The sequence below is a fragment of the Canis aureus genome, chromosome 12 (genome assembly GCF_053574225.1).
Source record: "Canis aureus isolate CA01 chromosome 12, VMU_Caureus_v.1.0, whole genome shotgun sequence".
NCBI classification, from domain to species: Eukaryota; Metazoa; Chordata; class Mammalia; order Carnivora; family Canidae; genus Canis; species Canis aureus.
The window spans coordinates 12,112,270-12,133,440 of NC_135622.1; the positions used below are offsets into that span (position 1 = coordinate 12,112,270).

The 21,171-nt window shown below is 32.4% G+C and overlaps 1 protein-coding gene across 7 annotated transcripts in view; it reads right to left on the reverse strand.

The window, feature by feature from the left end:
- Positions 1-21,171, reverse strand: part of SYCP1 (synaptonemal complex protein 1) — a 143,773-nt gene that overhangs the window by 80,072 nt on the left and 42,530 nt on the right. For 6 of the 7 annotated variants that reach the window (XM_077842750.1, XM_077842748.1, XM_077842746.1 and 3 more), the window contains 7 exons: positions 20,092-20,153; positions 10,468-10,572; positions 9,363-9,466; positions 8,120-8,237; positions 7,275-7,345; positions 4,320-4,401; positions 1,623-1,685 (listed from right to left, as the gene is read on the reverse strand). In XM_077842750.1, the coding sequence (XP_077698876.1) occupies positions 1,623-1,685; positions 4,320-4,401; positions 7,275-7,345; positions 8,120-8,237; positions 9,363-9,466; positions 10,468-10,572; positions 20,092-20,153 (605 nt within the window). The remainder of the gene's footprint in view (positions 1-1,622; positions 1,686-4,319; positions 4,402-7,274; positions 7,346-8,119; positions 8,238-9,362; positions 9,467-10,467; positions 10,573-20,091; positions 20,154-21,171) is intronic. The other variant, XM_077842749.1, reaches the window with a different exon arrangement.

Sequence of the window (21,171 nt, forward strand, 5' to 3'; positions counted from 1 at the left end):
ACAGAGGGGCACAAGAAAACTTGTCTGCCTTGATGTTAGCACTAAGTGAAAAGTATCAAAATGGTCTCAGAATTTTAGCCATGAGGTGGCCTTATAGGAGTTTATAGCCTGAATTCATACTATTACTAGGATTTGGGAAAGCCTAAAATGGAGAATTTAATTTAAAATGGTTCCTGGTGAAAGGTGCTCCTAAAGAAATCCTTTTGGGGGATCCCTGGGTGGCACAGCGGCTTGGCGCCTGCCTTTGACCCAGGGCGTGATCCTGGAGACCCGGGATCGAGTCCCACGTCGGGCTCCCGGTGCATGGAGCCTGCTTCTCCCTCTGCTATGTCTCTGCCTCTCTCTCTCTCTCTCTCTGTGTGACTATCATAAATAAATAAAAATTAAAAAAAAAGAAATCCTTTTGGGAAGATATAAACTTTAACACAAGCCTCAAAGAATTCCCATAGATAAAATTCCAAAGAATCATAAAGAACACAAAGAATTCATAAGAATCAATGAGTAAACATCAGCAGAAAGAATGAAAATCAGACTTACCCCTGAAAAGACTTCAGATATTGATATTCCTATAAAGCCAACTTTATAACTCACATTACTACAGTCCAAAAATAAGTGCATGTCTTACTAAAATAATGACATCAAAACTATCAACTTTGAATGTCATTTGACTGCTCCATCTTACTCTTTTTTTTTCTGAATAAACTAATGAAAATTAAAATAACTTGTCACTCCTTTTAAATTTAAATAATCTCCAAATTCAGGGCTAATGAAGATAAATATATTTGGTAAAATGTCCAAAATTCTTGAAAAGGATTTAAACTACCATAGTTTTTTTTCCCCAATCACAGTCCATTTCTTTTTTTTTTTTAAGATTTTATTTATTTATTCATGAAAGACACAGAGAGAGAGGCAGAGACATAGGCAGAAGGAGAAGCAGGCTCCCAATAGGGAGCCCCATGTGGGACTCACCAAAAGCAGATGCTCAACCATTGAGCCACCCAGCCGTCCCACAATCACAGTTCATTTCTAAGTAAAATAGCAATAAAGAATTTCATTTACCAGAATTCTAGGCAGAAAAAAAATGGTGTTGATTATCAGAGGTCAGAACTTCAGAGAGAACCATACTTTTCCAGAGCATTACTTATGTAGAAGGTCAAGTTTAGGACAAATGTATAGAGATGAGAGAAGTGAATTGGGATGGGCAGCCAGGCAGTAAAAACACTTCACAACTTCACATAAAGAGAGTAGAAAATTTTCTGTAGCTCCTTTGATTATAAGAATGAGAGAAATGTCTAACAACAATGTTTAAAAGCATCTTGCCATTCTAAACATATCTGCAACAAATGCAGCTGCTGAGAGTGTAAAATTTGGGGAAAGGGAAAAAGATAACTAAAGAGGAGTTTAATGAAACTTTGCTCTTTGAAATTTTGAAGTACAAAACTCCTGAAACCAGAGCTTCTTCAAAGAAATCTGTGGTAAAATCCAAAATTATTCCTTTAACGCCTTCAAAAGAGAACTGAAATCTCCCTGTACAGGACAGTATAAAGACTGGTCAGAATCTAGTCATATATATATTGTTACAAAGACTCTTCTTAAAAACATTTCTTGCAATTTGATAATACCTTGTTTTCTAAGATCTTCATTTGTTTCTCTTTTTTTAAAACTTCACATTCAATGCTGCGAGCCTAAGAAACATTATTTGCCATCAGATTTAAAATGTTAACAGAATTTCTATTTTCTTCTATGAATATCTTTCAAAAGTGGAATTACATAACTTAGTCTTATATTTCTACATAAAATATCCAGACTCCCAGTTTAATGCAGTATCCTTTTTTAAAGAGAAATTAATTTTTTTGTTAATGTTCATCATTCTTATTTTAATCTTAGCCCAATATTACTTTGTAATATTTAATCAACTTTCCCAGTTTACCCTGAATTTTTTAAAGTTGTCTTGTACAGAAATGTTTATAATCTTTTAAATGTATCTTTCACAAACATCTGTTAACCTGAACCTCAGAACAACCCAATGATAAAGGGCAGGTATTATTATATCCATTGTAGAGATGAGAAAATAGTCTGAGAGAGAGCATGTATAAAATAATATAAATGTCTGAACTAAGGTAGCGAATTGGGGAGAAAGGTGTAATGAATTTCAATATCAGGCAAACTTCTGAGAACTACTTCCAAATTGGATTCTTTTGGGGAAACTGTTTCAATAAGTAAATTGAAATCCGACCACGGAACAAGCTTAAAAGTGCTAACAAAGTGTAAGTGTTTCATTTTCAGCTTTTTTCCTTATCACTAATATCTTGTACATTGGTGAAATACATTTAAATTCCTGGTAAAGGATTTTTATTTTACATTGAACAATAAATTCATATTTTTCTCCATCACAAAAGAACTAGTGTCCTGAAGCAGCCTGTGATGCAAATTTTAAAGTAGTATATTACATAGCAAACCTTTGGGAGATTAAATTCCATTGTCTAGTTGAACTTAATAAATATAAAGAAAAAATACCTTTTGGAGAGAAAAAAAGTGTGGTATAGTCTAAACAATCAATGTTAAAAGGCCAGCACCACTACTTCTTAGTCATGTAGCCTTCCTTTCAAGGCTTTTTCACTCTTCAGAGGCCTAATTCCTTAATTTATAAAACGAGGAAAAAATAACTTGCAGTTAACTAAGAATGTATATAAAGAACTAGAATGTTCCTGGTACACTGTCAGCCGTTAAAAATATTAGTTCATCTCATCCTTAGTCGATATAGTCTTACAACTTTCTAAAAATAAATATGACACTTCTCAGGTCAAAATTGTTCAATAACCTCAAATTCCTAAATATAGTTTATGAAGCCTTAAATAATCTGCCCTCATCTCTCTCAATCTTCATTTCCCCTATCCTTCATCTCTCCATGCTCATCTCTCTACTCTCATCTTTTCCTACTCCCTCCACTATTACTACTATCTTAAACTCCACCTTTTAGCCAAGATGAACTTTTCATAGTTGTTTAAATATGACACTCTCTCATACTCTGCATAGAGTGTATGTGTGTGTGCTTATAATTTATAATACTCTCTTCCCTGATATATTTGTGTCCACTCCTCTGCCTTCCACTAATTCCTATTAATCTTAGGTTTCAAACTGAATGTCACTTCTTCCAGTAAGCTTGTCCTGACTCAATTTTTGATTAGATGCTCCCTGTATAGATTCCAGTATCATTTATATAGAGAACCTGCTTTGGTTTGGCAACCATCCTTTCCTGAGAAGACACTATTAGTATAAATTCCATAGTAATCTGGCTTATTAATCCATGTGGTTTGATGGAAGCTGATCTGTCTCTAGGAGTAGGTGGGTACACAGCTTAGGCTTCACCAAATTACTTTACCCCTTAACCACAATTACTGACTCAAGAATAAGTAAGTAAACTAAACTAGGCCAAAGTCCTTTCCAAGATTTTTTTCAGAGCATTCAAGATGTTTTTTTAAAGCCTTCCAACTGATTCCAGTGCCTTTCACATCTCCCCAATCCATTCTTAAAAATTAAAAATGTCATTTCCCTAATTTAAAAAAAAACCCTTAATTAGATTACATATTATCCACCAGAACAAATGAAATCCAAACTGGGCACTTGGAACAATGCCTCACACATGTACGTAGCTAATAATATGTGTTGAATGAATGAAAAAACACAGTCAAGGCCTTTACAATCTAGCTTGATCTTTCTATTTAGGCAAATTTTTCCCCCACTACGTATACTGAATACTATTATCATGTCACATATTTTGTACTATTCCACTTCTGTGACATTCTTTGCTTAAAAATCTTCCTATCTCAACTTGTTGAAATCATATCCACCAAAGCACAACACAAACATCAATTTATCAGTATGTTCCTTACTACTAAAACATGAGCCCCTTTAGCCTAAAAATGTAAATCAACATTAAATATTGAACATTTATGGGGTTTTGCTTTGTGTTTTTTAAGTAGGCTCCACATCAGCATGGAACCTGACTTGTACTCATGAGCCCGAGATCAAGACCTGAGCTGAGATCACAGTCAGGTGCTTAAGTGACTGAGCCACCTAGGTGCCCCTAAATATTGAGCATTTATGAAAGAAATTTAAAATTATGCCACTATTTCTTCTAGATATAAACCATGTAAGCAAAATAACCCAACTTTGCCTATAGTTTAAAGGTCAATAGCCTACAAGAGTCCCTATATCACTATTTATACTATAGCATACTTCACTTCTTTTTTAAACATGTGCTGTTTATTTTAGGACTTGAAATTCTGTTATACAATTTATTATTAAATATAACATACATTTTCTTCACTTTTGTCCAATTTACATTTAACTTCATCTCCTTTCCGTTTTAGTTCTTCTCTCACAGATACCAATTCATTCCTTAAAGGAAATGGAAGAGTGACAGTGAAAAAATTTTTATATTTTTGTTTCACTCCTTTTCTGGGATTTCTTAAAATCATTGACTATTATATTTTCTCTTGGTTTAGATTTTCTTTTTCTTTTTTTTTTTTGGTAATTTTTCATGCATTAATGTCAACAGGTACACTTCCTCTCCTACACTTAAATTACTTTATACATTTAATTTGGAACTAATCATCTAGATCCTTTATCCATTAAAAAAAAAAGAAATACTTTTTTTAAGTCAAGATTTCACTTTACTCGTAAGTCATAAACCAGTCATCATTCTAACATGTCACAATTTTATACAAATAAATTAGGGACATAAATACAAGTGATTTTAATGAGATATTTACATAGACAAATATCCTTACATATAGAGAGAGTATCTCTGGAAACACACAAGAAACAGTGATACTTCTGGGGAAGGAAACTAGATAGCAGGGAGACAATAGGAAGATAGTTTTCTTTCCCTATGTGCCGCTTTGTCACTTTGAAACTTGTGCCATATGTTTGTATAATCCTTTCAAAATTGTTTAGATTAAAAATCTGCCTGTTACACATTAAAGCAAAGGTACCTTTGTGTCAGATCCTTGAAGCTATTTCTAATTACAGTCTCTCTGGTTAGCACTAATACGTTGCTGGGTCTAGCCTGTATGCACAGAATATCATTCATTCATATGGCTGGCCATGTAAAAACTGAGTCCAGGATATTTACTCTTTAACTGAGAATTAATTTTTTTTTTTTTTATGATAGTCACACAGAGAGAGACAGAGAGGCAGAGACACAGGCAGAGGGAGAAGCAGGCTCCATGCACCGGGAGCCCGACGTGGGATTCGATCCCGGGTCTCCAGGATTGCACCCTGGGCCAAAGGCAGGCGCTAAACCGCTGCGCCACCCAGCGATCCCGAGTATTAAATTTTTAATTGGCATTTTTTTAATTGGCATATTCTTATTATTCTTATGTATTTATATTTAGGTTCTTTAAGTCTATAGGTACACGTACGAAAAGCTATTAACCAAATAATTTGAATCCTCTTAAATAAACAGCAGCTTTCCCTAAAATAGGTCTTCACTTTTTATCCTCAAAATATACAGTGCCTTAATCACAGAGATTGAATCTAAAAATAATGGCTACTTCTGAAGGAGAAAATTGAGCAAAAACAACAAAAGCAATCATTAGAAGTATGATAAAAAATGACTTTCTAAACCTAGAAAATAACGAGTTATGTGTCCAGGAACTGTACGCAGCACTTTGTCCACATAACCACATATAACAAAATGTTATATATTAACCAAATATAAAAAAAAAACTTAATATGTCAGAATATAAGTACGAACAAGAGCCCCCAAATATTTGGAAATCATCCAAATTACTAATGGATTAAAAGGAAATAAAATACAAAAACAGGTTACTTAGAAAATAAACACTAAAACACTATATATCAGGACACCTGGGTAGCTCAGCAGTTGAGCGTCTGCCTTTGGCTCAGGGTGTGATCCTGGAATGGATTTCCATATTGGGTTCCCTGCGGGGAGCCTGCTTCTCCCTCTGCCTGTGTCTCTGCCTCTCTCTCTCTCTGTGTCTCTCATAAACAAGTAAATAAAATCTTTATAAAATAAAAAAAATAAAACACTATATATCAAAACCCAAGTTCATAGATCCATAGCTGTGTTAAGAAGTAAACTACTATTTTGAAATGTTTTTATTATTTGAAAAAGAGAAAAAAACCTAAGTATCAATATATCAAATTGAAAAAGAACTAAAAAAATTAATATTTGATTTCAAGCAGGCAAAAAATTTCTAAGTAGACAAGCAATGGGAAAATTTACACTCCCCCCCAAAAAAGACAATTAGACTTAATACAAAAATCAAAAACCTTGTGTAAGACAAAAATTGCCAAAATAAAAGGAAAACAAGTTGGGGGAAATATGTACTATAAATTAAACAAGATAAAGGATTACTATATTTTTTAAAGCTTAAATAAATCAGTAAGAAAACAATTGAGACCTCAAAATATTAATGGGGAACAGATAGAAGCAATTTCAGAAATAAGAAATTCTAGCAAGCAAACAAAAAATTATAAAGTTTTTGGATAAAGTTTATCCAAAAAACTAATATTATAAATCATAAGAGTATTGAGTTGTTTTTAGCTATTATATTATCAAATAAGTTAATGATAATATCCAAAACAAATTAAAAGGCTTTGGAACTAGCATTTTCATACAAAAATCATTGAACTGTATGGTTTACAACCAGTAAAACCTATCAGAAAACATATGACTATCAAAAGTCATTGAAACAATTATTGCAGTGACTCAGAAAATTTTACTCCTTGAAATGTACCCTATCAAATTCAAAATAAGGAAACAAATCTGTAGGCACCAAAATGTTGACTACTGTACTATTTATGATAATGGAAAACTAGAAAACATAAATATCTAAAATCAAAAAGAATTAAAATAAATAGTTATATCCACTTAACTAGTTTAGAAGCAATAAAATAGATGATTGTGAAAACACACAGAAACATGGATAATGTTTAAAAATACTAATTTTTTTTTAAATTTCTAAATTTTCTTGCATATAGTTACTTTCTTAAATTTTAAATATAAGAAAGTTTAGGATGCTTTAAAATTAATTTCTATGCCTAATCTTACTATTTCAACACTAAGAACAAAAGATATTATTACAATTTTATTTCTAAGCAGAACTCCAACGTAGTAATTCTAATTTTTTATTTTATCCCACATTCAACATTAAGTATTATCTAAATTAACTGTAACAGATTAACAGAAAAGAAATACTAAATCTTCTGCCAGACAAAAAAAAAAGCCAACTCATTGGTCTTGCCTTAACTGTGTTTCTGTTTCTTCCAGTTTTTCTATTTGTTTCAACATCATTTCTTCCTGCTTTTTGCTATTCTAAGGAAATAAAGGTGTTTATATTAATTATTTTGTTTCAACAAAAATAAAATTGAAACTTATCTAAAACCTTTATCTGTCAGCATAAAATTCATTTAGTTATATATAAAACAAGACAATGGGTTATTTACCTTGCATAGTTCCACATTATTTTTCCAGCCTTACTTTAATTACTCCCCTAACAATCTCTATATAGGAGCTAAAAAAACAAGTCTTACTTGCTGTTTCCCAGTGATAATTTAAGCCTTCTATCCTCTCTTCATATTTCTGTGGTTTCAAGGAATGCTTTTCCATTCACTGTTACCTACTGAACTCATTTATCTTTTAAGCCCAAAATCAATGCTATACTCTCTGAAGCCTTCTCTTCCACCAAGGCAGAAGTAATCCTGTCAACTCTGGCAACACTTGATCCCAAAAACAACACATATAGTATTTTAAGTTATTTGAGCCTTTGGTTTCTATTGAGCCATAAGAACTTTAAGAGGAAGGAAGAGGTTATTCACCATTGTATCCTCCACATTCTTACATAACTTAATAAATACTTTCCAAAAATCTTGATGCTTAAAACTAGATCAACTTTATCAATCGGTAGTCTATATATTCTGTTGCTCATTATCACCATCTAAATCAATATGCAAGTTTTTCTTTTGAAACAAAGTATCAGCTCTAAGATAATCAGATTTGTAAAGGTGAAAGAATCTTGGAAGGTCATCTATTCTAATACCCTAATTTTAAAGGTTAGAAAACTAAGTCACTGGTACTTTTTCAACTCACATCAATATCTTCTTGCTGTTTCTTGATTTCTAGGGCCATATCACTTGTTTCTTGTGCTAGTTCTTTGTTCTCCAGTGAAAGCCTGTTGCAGCTTGCATTTAGTTCAGTAGTCTTAAGCCTATTTTTTAAAAACATGTCAGACCTAAATATTTACCTATTAAATTATATGATGTGGAATTTAATTCAAGATAATCTTAGGGTAAAGGAAGAAAGAGCTGGGAGTATAAATAAGATTGGCCATTAGTTAATAATTTCTGAATCTGAGTGATAGGTACATGCTGCTTCATTACATTATTCCCCCGACTTTGTACATGCTTGAAATTTTCTAGAATAAATTTTTCAAGATGTCATATATTTCCTTGAATATTCCCTACACATTTCATGCCCCATATTTTTCCACACATTTTGAAGGATATATGATTATTTTCATATTATTTTTTCTCTCTAGTATACTGTCTTTTAGAAACTATTCCAAACTTCTGGTGATTTGATTAAAGTAGTACACGAGGTATGAACTATTTTTAACAAAATATTTAAATTAAAATAAATAAAATTTGTTTAACTTCTATACACAACACTTGAACAGCTCTTACAAGATCTCAAATGCTCTACACTGGAAGAGAGATTATTGCAATTATTGGTTGCAATCAAAATCAATTTTAAATGAGAGAAGGGGACTGTGTGTCTCTATGGAATGATTTCAGTAGCACCTACTATCTTCTTCTACTTACCAGTACTGGAAAATCATTGAAGAGTAGATTAAAAAAAAGAAAGGTTGAAAAAGCAAATATACCAAGGATATCATAAATTTATACTGAAGTATAAATAACTAACCAACCCATTTGTTAAAAGGAAATTTGGTTGATAAATTTTTACCGATAATTCAAAGACCTGTGTGTCACCAAAACAAATCTATGAAATAATTTAACAAAATAACCAAAATAACTATGTAGAACTGCAAATGATTATTTTTATCAGGAACCAGATATCTCCAAGAAAAGTAATACAGTGATCTTATAAAGAAGTTTTCAACTTTGTAACGTACTCTTTTTATGTTAATAATATGTATATATCATTGCTAAAGTAATTAACAATGGAATTAATAAATTATTTTGATCTCTAGGAATAAAACACAACTTTAACCCCATTTAAATAAATATCAAATATAACTTACTAATTTACTCTTAACTATCAGAAAGCTTAGAAATTGAATATATAAGTTATTTATAGACAGAAAACTTACTTCTCATTTTCAAGCTCAGTTTTCAGCTCTTTAACCTGTTTAGAATAATGCTGTTCACTTGTCACAATGGCAGTTAATTGTATTTCCAAATCATGTACTTTTTCCTGGAAAGTAAATGTATATAATAACAGCAAACATTTTTTTACTATTTTCTTATTTAAAAGTATGGCCACTTTGTAATCAAGTCATATATTTGGCAATATTTTGATAAGAAAATGTCAAATTTTAAAACTTGGATTTAATGCCAAAACCATTATAATTTTAGAACAAGGATCAATGACAAATTTAAGTAAATTCCATCTTGATATTCTAAAGCTCAACTAGTAAAATTATGTTCACATATAAAATATTTTCATCAATTTTGCTCTACAAGGTAATTAATCTCAATTAAAATGTTATATTAAGAAAAAATACATTAATTAATGAAATCAGGCAGTATCTTAAAAACTAAGCTCTTCTGGGGGTGCCTAGGTACTCAGTCAGTTAAGGATATAACTTCAGTTCAGGTCATGATCAGGAACTGAGATCTAGCCCCACCTCCAACTCCACACTCAGCAGGGAGTTGGCTTGTCCCTGTCTCTCACCCTATGCCCCTCCCCCACTTCTGCTCATGCTCAAATAAATAAAATCTTTAAAAAAAATCTAAGCTGTTCTTATTATAAAAAGATAGTTACAATGTAATGCTGAAAAAATACTTCTTTTAAATAAAAAATCTATTCTAAAATTATAGTAAGAACACTATAAAATTATAAAAAAGAACTTAAAAATTAAAAAGAACTTAATAACGGTGAAATTTTAAATGTATAAATTAAGAAATACTAAAGAAATTGAAAATGTGATTGTTATAAACCATAGCATTATGCATACTATTGATATCTATTGAGATCTCAATGTTGACCTTTCTCTCCCACATTATAATATGAAAATTCTTTAGACTGGTTTCAAACAATCATTAGTATATTATATGTAGCATGAACACGTCCTTTGAAAGGAATTTTGTGAAGAAATCTCTCACAAAGCTAACAACTATACCACAATCTATTCTGTAAACATGTACTCTACTAATAAAATGTTGGAAAGAAAAATGTATTTTTTTAAAGCAAACCTCTCTGGTTTGGAGAAGACCAGTTAGTTCTTGTTCTGTTCCTTTTAATTCTTCAGCAATTTTCTCAAATTGTTTCTTTTCATCTAAAAGCTTTTGGTTTTCTGCCTATTTAAGAACATTAACAAATCATGACGGCCAAAGCACACATGTATGCAAAATAATCAAAATGTCTAACTGTAGCAAAAAGAATTATCAGTATCTCTTTGGCTAAATTTTTTCAAAATGAGAAAACAAGTCATAATTAAGTAAATTTCAAAACTAAATATGACAATGGACAGAGCCCTGAAATTTTTTATTTAAAAAAAAAATACTGGTTACTGAATTCAAACTTTATCTTATGTATAAATCACTCCAATTTATTAAATTTATTAGTCACTCACTATTTCATCAATCCTGCTTCTCGTTATATTATACTAAAATGTGCTTCCCTATAATTTTCATGCAATGATCATTGTTCTGCCTTCCTTAGTCACATAACTCTAATTTCTTTTTTACATGACAGCTAACAAATATTTTATCTTCACTATCTATAATCTCTAATTCTATTATCATTCTTCCTATGAAATGGTTTTACTTTATTCCCTCAGGATGGACCTGAGTAGCCATCCTTGTATCAGACAAACTAGATTTTAAACCAAAGATTAATAAGAGATGAAGAAAGACACTATATCATAATAAAGGGGTCTATCCAACAAGAAGTTGTAACAACTGTAAATATTTACAGTATTTAACACTTCTTAACTTGGCAGCCAAATATATAAATCAATTAATAACAAAATTAAAGAAACTCATTGATAATAACACACTAATAGTAGAGGATTTTAATAACACCTCACAGCAATGGACAAATCATCTAAGCAGAAGATCAACAGAGAAACAAGGACTTTGAATAACAAACTGGATCAGATGGACTTAACAGATATATTCAGAGCATTTCCTCCTAAAGCAGCAGAGTACACAATCTTTTCAAGTGCACACGGAACGATCTTCAGAACAGATCAGATCACATACTGGGGCACAAATCAGGACTCAACTGGTACAAAACAGACTGAGATCCTAACCTCAGTATTTTCACACCACAATGCTATGAGACTTGAAGTCAAATGTAAGAAAAAACTTGGAATGGGGCAGCCCAGGTGGCTCAGTAGCTTAGCATCACCTTCAGCCCAGGGCATGATCCTGGAAACACGCCCACATCAGTCCCACATCAGGCTCCCTGCATAGAGCCTGCTTCTCCCTCTGCCTGTGTCTCTGCTTCTCTCTCTCTCTCTCTCTCTCTGTGTGTGTGTGTGTGTGTGTGTCTCATGGATAAATAAATAAAATCTTAAAAAAAACTTGGAAGGACAACAAATACATGGAGATTAAAGGACGTCCTCCTAAAGAATGAATGGGTCAACCAGGATATTAAAGAAGAACTTTAAAAATACATGGAAGCAAATGAAAATGAAAATATGACACCTCAAAACCTTTGGGATGCAGCAAAGGAGGTCCTAAGAGGGAATTATAAAGCAATAGAGCCCTTCTTAAAGAAGCAAGAAAAGTGTCAAATATACAACCTCACTTTACACCTAAAGGAGCTGGAAAAAGAACAGCAAATAAAGCTTAAATTCAGCAGGAGAAGAGAAATAATAAAGAGTAGAGCAGAAATAGATGATATAAAGATTTTTTAAGACAGTAGGACAAATCAACAAAACTAGGAACCAGTTCTTTGAAAAAATTAAGACTGATAAACCCCAAGCCAGACTTATTAAAAAGAAAAGAGAAAGGACCAAATCTTTAAAATCACCAATGAAAGAGGAGATATCACAATCACAGAAATACAAACAATTAAAAAAGTATTACGAGCAATTATATGCCAACAAATTAGGCAATCTGGAAGAAATGGATGCATTCCTAGAAACATAAACTACCTAAACTGAAGCCAGAAGAAATAGAAAACCTGAACAGACCCATAACCAGCAAGGAAATTGAATTAGTCATCAAAAATCTCCCCCCCCCCAAAAAAAATCTCCCAACAAACAAGAGTCCAAGGCCAGATGGCTTCCCAGGGTAAGCCTAGCAAACATTTAAAGAAGGATAATACCTATTCTTCTGAAACTGTGCCCAAAAATAGAAATGGAAGGAAAACTTTGAAATTCATTCTTTGAGGCCAGCATTACCTTGACCCCAAAACCACACAAAGACCCCACTAATAGGGAGAATTATAAGCCAATATCCCTGATCAAAACGGTTGCCAAAATTCTCAACAAGATACTAGCTAATAGGATCCAATAGTACATTAAAAGGATTATTCACTATGGCCAAGTGAGATTTATTCCTGGGCTGCAGAGGTGCTTCAACATCCACAAATCAATCAACATGATACATCACATTAACAAAAGAAAGGACAAGAATCATATGACCTTCTCAGCTGATGCAGAAAAAGCATCTGACAAACTATAGTGTGCTTTCTTCATAAAAACCCTCCACAATATATGGATAGAGGGAACATATGTCAATATCATAAAAGCCATATATGAAAGACACAGTGAATATCATTCTCAATGGGTGAAAAACTAAGAGCTTTTCCTCTAAGATCAGGAACACAGCAGTGATGTTCACTCTTACTACTGTTATATAACAGTACTGTAAGTCCTAGCCTCAGCAATCAGACAACAAAAAGAAATAAAAGGCATCTAAATCATGTCTTCCCAAACAACATGATACTCTATATAGAAAACCCAAAAGGCTCTACCAAAAAATTGCTAGAACTGATATAGGAACTCATAAAGTTGGAGGATATAAAATCAACACAAAAAAGTCTACTGCATTTTATACACTAACAATGAAGCAGCAGAAAGAGAAATCCAAGAATTGATCCCATTTGCAACTGCACCAAAAATCTTGATACCTAAGGAATAAACCTAACCAAAGAGGCAAAACACCTGTACTCTAGCAAATATATAACACTTATGAAAGAAATCGAAGAAGACACAAAGAAATGGAAAAATGTTCCATGCTCATGGATTGGAAGAACAAATATTGTTAAAATGTCTTTGCTACCCAAAGTAATCTACACATTCACTATTTCTATCCCTATCAAAATACCACGAGCACTTTTCACAGAGCTGAACAAACCATTCTAAAATTTGTATGGAAACAGAAAATGCCCCAAATAGCCAAAGCAATCTTTAAAAATAAAAGAAAAACTGAAAGCATCACAATTCTGGACTTCAAGCTCTATTACAAAGCTGTAATCACCCTAACAGTATGGTACTGGCACAAAAACAGACACATAGATCAAAAGAACAGAATAGAGATCCCAGAAATAGACCCTCAACACTATGGCAAAAAATATTCGACAAAGCAGAAAAGAATATTCACTGGAAAAAAAGTCTCCTCAACAAGTGGTGTTGGGAAAATTGGATAGCCACATGTAGAAGAATGAATGAACCTGGACCATTTTCTTACACCATACACAGAAATAAATTCATAATGGATGAAAGACCTAAATGTGAGACAGGAATCCATCAAAATCCTAGAGGAGAACATAGGCAGCAAACTTCTTTGACCTCTGCCGCAGCAACATCTTGCTGGACACATGAAAAAATGCTCCACATCACTTGGCATTAGGGAAATACAAATCAAAACCACTATGAGATACCACCTCACACTTGTCAGATAGCTAAAATTAACAACTCAGGAAACAACAGATGTTGGCAAGGAGACAGAGAAAGGGGAACCCTCTTACATTCTTGGTGGGAATGCAAGCTGGTACAGCCACTCTGGAAAACAGTATGGAGCTTCCTCAAAAAGTTAAAAATAGAATTACCTTACAACCCAGCAATTGCACTACTGGGTATTTATCCAAAGGATACAAAAATAGTGATTCAAATATTTAGAGCAGCAGTGTCCACAATAGCCAAACTGTAGAAAGAGCCAAGATATCCATCAACAGATGAATGGATAAAGATGTGGTGTGTGTATGTGTATGCATATATGTATATACACACACACATACATATGCACAATGGAATATTACCCAGCCATCAAAAAGAATGAACTCTTGCCATTTGCAATGATGTGGATGGAACTAGAGGGTATTATCCTAAGTGAATTAAGTCAGAGAAAGACAAATACCATATGATTTCATCCATATGCGGAATTTAAGGAACAAAACTCATGAACATAGGGGAACGGAAGGAAAAATAAGAGAGGCAAACCATGAGAGACTCTAAAGTATAGAAAACAAACTGAGAGTTGCTGGAGGAGAGATGAGTGGGGGTATGGAGTAATTGAATGATGGGTGTTAAGGAGGGCACTTCATGTAATGAGCAGTGGATATTAGAGGCAACTGATGAATCACTAAATTCTATCCCTGAAACTAACAATATACTATATGTTAACTAAATAGAATTTAAATAAAAACTTTTTTAAAAAACCTACTAATTGTACTTAAAGAGTCTGAATTTTATCTATAGGCAATGTGGAGCTATTTAAAATTTCAATACAGCATATAATATGATCATATTTGTGATTTAAAAAGCTAACTCTAATAATATATAGAAAGATCCATATACATATATATGTGTATATACACACACACAAGTATCTACAAATATAAAGACTAATATAAGTTGAAAGATGCACCATGCAAATCATAAACTTTCTTCAAGACAAAAGGATACTAAAAAAAAAAAAAAAAAAAAAGACAAAAGGATACTATCAGAGATAAAAAAAAGATATTTAATAATGATCAAAGATCAATTTGTCAGGAAGATATAATAGTTATATATGAATGTGAGGCTTATAATATAAATTCAAAATATGTGACGCAAATATTGACATAATTAGAAAGAAACATTACTAAATCAAAATAGAATGGGCAGCCCTAGTGGCTCAGCAGTTTGGCGCCACCTTCGGCCCAGGGCCCGGTCCTGGAGACCCGGGATTGGGTCCCGCGTCAAGCTCACTGCATGGAGCCTGCTTCTCCCTCTGCCTGTGTCTCTGAACCCCCTCCTCTCTCTCAGGAATAAATAAAATACTTTTTTTAAAAAAGGAGATTTTAACACTTCTCTCTCAATTATAGAAAAAAGGACAAAAAAAAAAAAAAACAGAAGATTTTCACAATACAGTTAATCAACTGAATCTAACTGACATTTATAAAACACTATACCTAACAATAGGAGAGTACAAATTCTTTACAAGTACATGTGGAACATTTACTAAGATATATCCTTAATAAATTTAAATAATATATTCTCTGATCCATAATGGAATTAAACTAAAAATGAATAACAGAAATAAAACAGGAAAGTCTCCAAATACATGGAGAAATTAAGTAACAAACTTCTAAATAACCCCAGGGTAAAGAAGAAATCAAAAGAAACTGAAAATATTTCAACCTAAATGAAAATGAAAATATAACAAAATTTGTGGGATGCAGCTAAAGAGACGATTAAAGGAAACTTACAGCATTAAATGCTCATTTTGGAAAAGAATGGTCTCAAAACAACGATCTAAGTTTCTATCTTAAGAACCTAGAAAAAGATAAAAATAAACAACCCAAAGCAAATAGGAGGAAGGAAATAGTAAAGAGCAGAAATCAATGAAACTGAAAATAGAAAAACGGAGAAATATAAACAAAATGGAAAGTTGGTTATTTGAAAAGTAAAATTAATAAATTTCTATCAAGACTGACAAAGAAAAAAGAGAGCATACACAAATCACCAATATTAGTAATGAAAGTAAGGGTAAATACTATAGATTCCATAGACATTCAAAATATAACAAATGCTACAAACTCTATGCACAGAAAGTTGACAACTTCAATGAAATGGAGTAATTCCCTAAAAACCACAAACTACCAAAATCACCTAAGATAAAACAGGTAACTTAATAGTTTTATAATAATGAAAGACATTAGATTCATAGTTTAAAATCTTGCCAAAAAAGAGTCTCTAGGTTCAGATGATTTCACCAGAAAATTCTACCAAATGTTTAAGGAAGAAATAACACTAATTCTATAAAATCCCTTTCAAAAAAATGGAAATGAAAGAAATGCTTCCCAACTCATTTTCTGAGGCCAGTAACAGCCTAATTCCAAAACCAGATAATCGAAGAAAACTATAGACTTCCCATGAACACTAAAACAAAAATCCTCAACAGAATATTAATAAAACAAATTCATTCAATGTAGAAAAAGAAAAATATGCCACACCAACTGGGATTTATCCCAAGAATGCAAAGCTAGTTCAATACTTGAAAAATCAATGTACTATACCATATTAAGATTCTGAAAAAGAAAAACCACATAATTGTATCAAAAGGCACAGAAAAAAGCATTTGACAAAATTCAACATAGATTCACATTAAAAGCTGTCAAAGGGACGCCTGGGTGGCTCAGCAGTTGAGCACCTGCCTTTGGCCCAGGGCATGATCCTGGAGTCCCAGGATCAAGTCCCGCATCGGGCTCTTTGCATGGAGCCTGCTTCTCCCTCTGCCTATATCTCTGCCTCTCTATGTCTCTCATGAATAAATAAATAAAATCTTAAAAAAAAAAAAGCTGTCAAAAAAACTATGCATAGAAGGGCATTTCTAAAAATAATAATAATAATAATAATTAACATCACACTTAAGATCAAAGTATCCAAGATGTACATGCTCACCACTCCTATTCAAGAATGTCATATTAGAAGTCTGATCCAGTGCAGTTAGACAAGAATAAAAGAACTACCACTGTCCTTATTTGCCGACAAAGTGGCTGTCTACATAGAAAATTTAAGGAATGTGCAAAAAACTCCTAGAACTAACAAATGATTTTAGGAAGACTGCAGGATACAAGGTTAGTGCATAAAGCAATCATTTCCCATCTACTAGCAAAGTACAACTGGAAAGACACTTTTAAATAAATGCAAAACACCTTTCAGAAAGGAAATACTTAGATATAAATGTAACATGAATAGATCTATACACTGAAAACTACAAAATGCTAATTAAAGATTCAAGGACAAATAGATACCATGTTCAAGTATTAGAAGACTCAACATAAGTAATCATAACAATTCAACTCAAATTGATCTATAGATTTCACACAATTACTATTATAGGATTTATTTATTTATTTATGAGAGAGAGAGAGAGAGAGAGAGAGAGAGGCAGAGACACAGGAGGAGGGAGAAGCAGGCTCCACGCCGGGAGCCCGACGTGGGACTCAATCCCGGGACTCCAGGATAGTGCCCTGGGCCAAAGGCAGACACCAAACCGCTGAGCCACCCAGGGATCCCCCCCCACAATTACTATTATAATTCTGATGTAATTTTCTTAGATACAGACCAGCTGAAAATTTATATGATAAAGGAACTGGAATAGCTAAAACAATTTTGAAAAATAATGAAGCTGGAGGAATCACATTACCAAAATCTAAGACTAATTATAAAGCTACAATAATCAAGACACTGATATATTGGTGAACTGATAACAAATAGACCAAGAAAACAGAAATAGTCTAGAAACAGATCCATACAAATATGGCCAATTGATTTTTCTATAAATGTATAAAAGCAATTCAATGGAAAAAGAAAAGGAATCTTTTCAACAAATGATAATACCCCCCTAGATCAATCCAAAGTATTTAAATCTTAAATATCTCTCAAAACCATCCACTTTTTCTCACCACCACCTCCCAGCCTAAGTTATAATCAATCTCTCCTCTAGCTACTTCGGTTGTCTGTCTACTTAACTGTTGTATCTTAATATACTGTTCTCAATATTACAAGCCAAATAAGCTTTTCAAAATGCAAACTAAGTCACTCTCTACTCAAATTCTTTAGAGCTTTCCATTCCTCTTAGGATAAATACAAAACTATCTTGATATGATTCAAAAGGCCATCAATTGCCACACTCCTACTACTTAACTCTTTAGCCTCATTTTGTACCACTCTCTTCTTTTCACTCCACATTGCACTTACCATACTCCTTCCTATCAAAGGAACTTTACAAACAATATTTTCTCTTCTGGATAAGCTCTTCCCTTCCTTATCTGGATTTCAGTTCAATCTTTACTTTTGAAAAAAAAAAAAAAGGCTCTCCTTACCTAACTAGTTCAAATCCCTTTATTATAGGCCTGATAGCACTATGAATTAATCTTTTACTACCTTTGTCACCATTTTAATATTATCTTTGAATGACTGCTTATATTTAAGTGTGATTATTTCATGACTATAGACCCATGCAAGCAGCATATGCATCCATTTGCTCCCAATTATACCCCCAGAGTATAGCATAATAGAAAGTCAGTATATGTTTGTCAAATGGTTAAATATATTGTTTTATTTTTTTCCTTATAACTACCCCATTAGATTTGTACAATTATTTTCCCCATTTCACAGATGGAAAACTGAGGCACAACAATTATTTTGTAATTTTTAATTTGATTTTTCAAAGACAGAAAATTTAAACCTTAAGAAAAACTATTCAGTTCCATTTTGCAATTCATAGATATCTAGAAATGTAAGGAACCTAAGAGATGTTCGTAGTCTGTTTTGCTAAGTATGGGGGAGTCAAAAGGGTGAATAAATCTTTAAACAATTATACCAAAATAAATTAATTCCATTTGTGATACGTGCTATTAAGGAAAAGTTCAGGGTGGCTATAGCCATAGGCCATACAGAGACCTAAACTAGATAAGAGGGATTTATAGATAATATCAAGAGATTTTTCCTAAACTGACATTCAAGGTGAGACTTAAAGTATAACAAAAAAATAAGTATGCATTATGAAATCTAAAAGCAATATAAACTTTATTATTCACAAGAGCTGGAGTAAAGCAATTCAATGGAGAAAGAATTAGCATTTGGAAATAATGCTTCCTGAGAGAAGAACCAGGAGTTGCAAAATCAAGTAGAGATACAATAGGTTAAACCCAAAATCATGTATCTGTAATCATAAACAGTATTATATACCAAAGGTTAGCAAACTACAGCCTGCCAGACAAAATCAGCCTACAGTCTCTTTTTGTAGGCCCTTAACCTAAGGGTCATTTTTATATTTTTACAAGCTCGTTAAAAATAAAAGACAGGAAAAGGACAAGAAGGGGAAGGGAGGTGTGGAAAGAGGAGAAGAAAATTAACATTTTCTATGTAGACTAAAAGCCTAAAATATTTACTATCTAGTTCTTTAAAAAAATGTTTGCTGCCCATGCTCTGTATATTGTAATCAATTAAAACATAATGAAGCCTATCTTAACAAATTCATTAAACATGATTCTATCTGAATATTAAACATAGTTACTGAACATATAACATATATATCTTCCTCAAAACTGTAGCTTGGTAGCTTAAAGGTATCAAAGGCATACCAAACTTACTATCAGTAAATCTGTAGTATCACATGAATATTTAATATTTAATTAAATGTAATGTCAACACACACTCAAATAATATAAACACCTTCACCAAGACAGTTTTCAAAATGTATTAAACTTGGTACAACTAAGAATGTGACTTCATTAAAACACAATTTGTTTTATATTTTAGCTGAAAACACTAATATAAAACATCTATAATGTGAGAGTCTAAGTTAGTGGATTCAATATTACTTTGAAAAGTAACTGCTCTGTATTAACAAGAGAAATTATATACTTACCAAGATTATTTTCAATTCTTCAAGTTCTACTTCTCTGTTATTTTTAAGCTTAGTCATCTCTTCTAAAATAAACAAACAAAAGATGTTAAAAGTCAGATTAAAAGAACATGAAAGGAGAGACAAGAAATAAGAATACCATCATTTAAAAGGGAAAAAAACCAAGAGATGGTTTAGTCCAATTAAAGCACCATAAAGCTTTATGAGGCAGTCCAAATGGAACTAATGCAAAAATAATAGATAAGTATTAATAGGAATGTTTCTGTTTCTATAAAGTCACAATCAAATGAACTCAAAGTTCACTAATCAAAACAAGCAATGAATCTATATAAAATATATTTGGAATGAGGTCATCCAGCATGTGCCTTTACATTTACTTCATCACTATCTAAATATCTACTCTTACTCTTCAAATTAAAAAGGAGAAGCAATCCACTTTCTCAAGCTAATTCTGACTATTGTACTCTAGACCTCAATGTTCCTACCTCCTCTGAGACTTTAGTTGTTCTATTACCGATATACATGGAACCTCTGTAGAGGAATCTTTAAATTCCCCCATCCCATCTAAACATCCATTTGAATACAAAACAATACCTGATTGACCTTTCTGCCCTTTCATACTATTGTCAAATTTCTTACTTTGTTTTGCAGACAAATTCCTCTTTTTTATCTACACATTTCTTTCTCAGACCCATGCAAAACTAAAGCTACATATCACATCTTATTACATTAATGAAAACTATGATTTCAAAGATCAATAACCATTTTGTGGAATAATTCTCAGTCCTCTTTATTGTAGAGCTTTCTGATATTTGATGCTATTAACTACTCTCTACTTTTCTCCCTGTCATTTTCAAAACCTTGCATTATTTGCATTTCCTATCCTCTCTAATTCCTACTCCTATTTTCTTTGCTGACATCCTTTTTTTCTACCGTAAATAATAACACTCTACAATGCTTTTCCTTCTACCTTCTATTAATTCAGTATTAGGCTAATTAATTTTTAAGACTTTATTTAAGCTAATTAATTTTAAAACCTTTCCAATTCAAACCTCCTGCTTTTCATTCCTTTATTAGATTTTT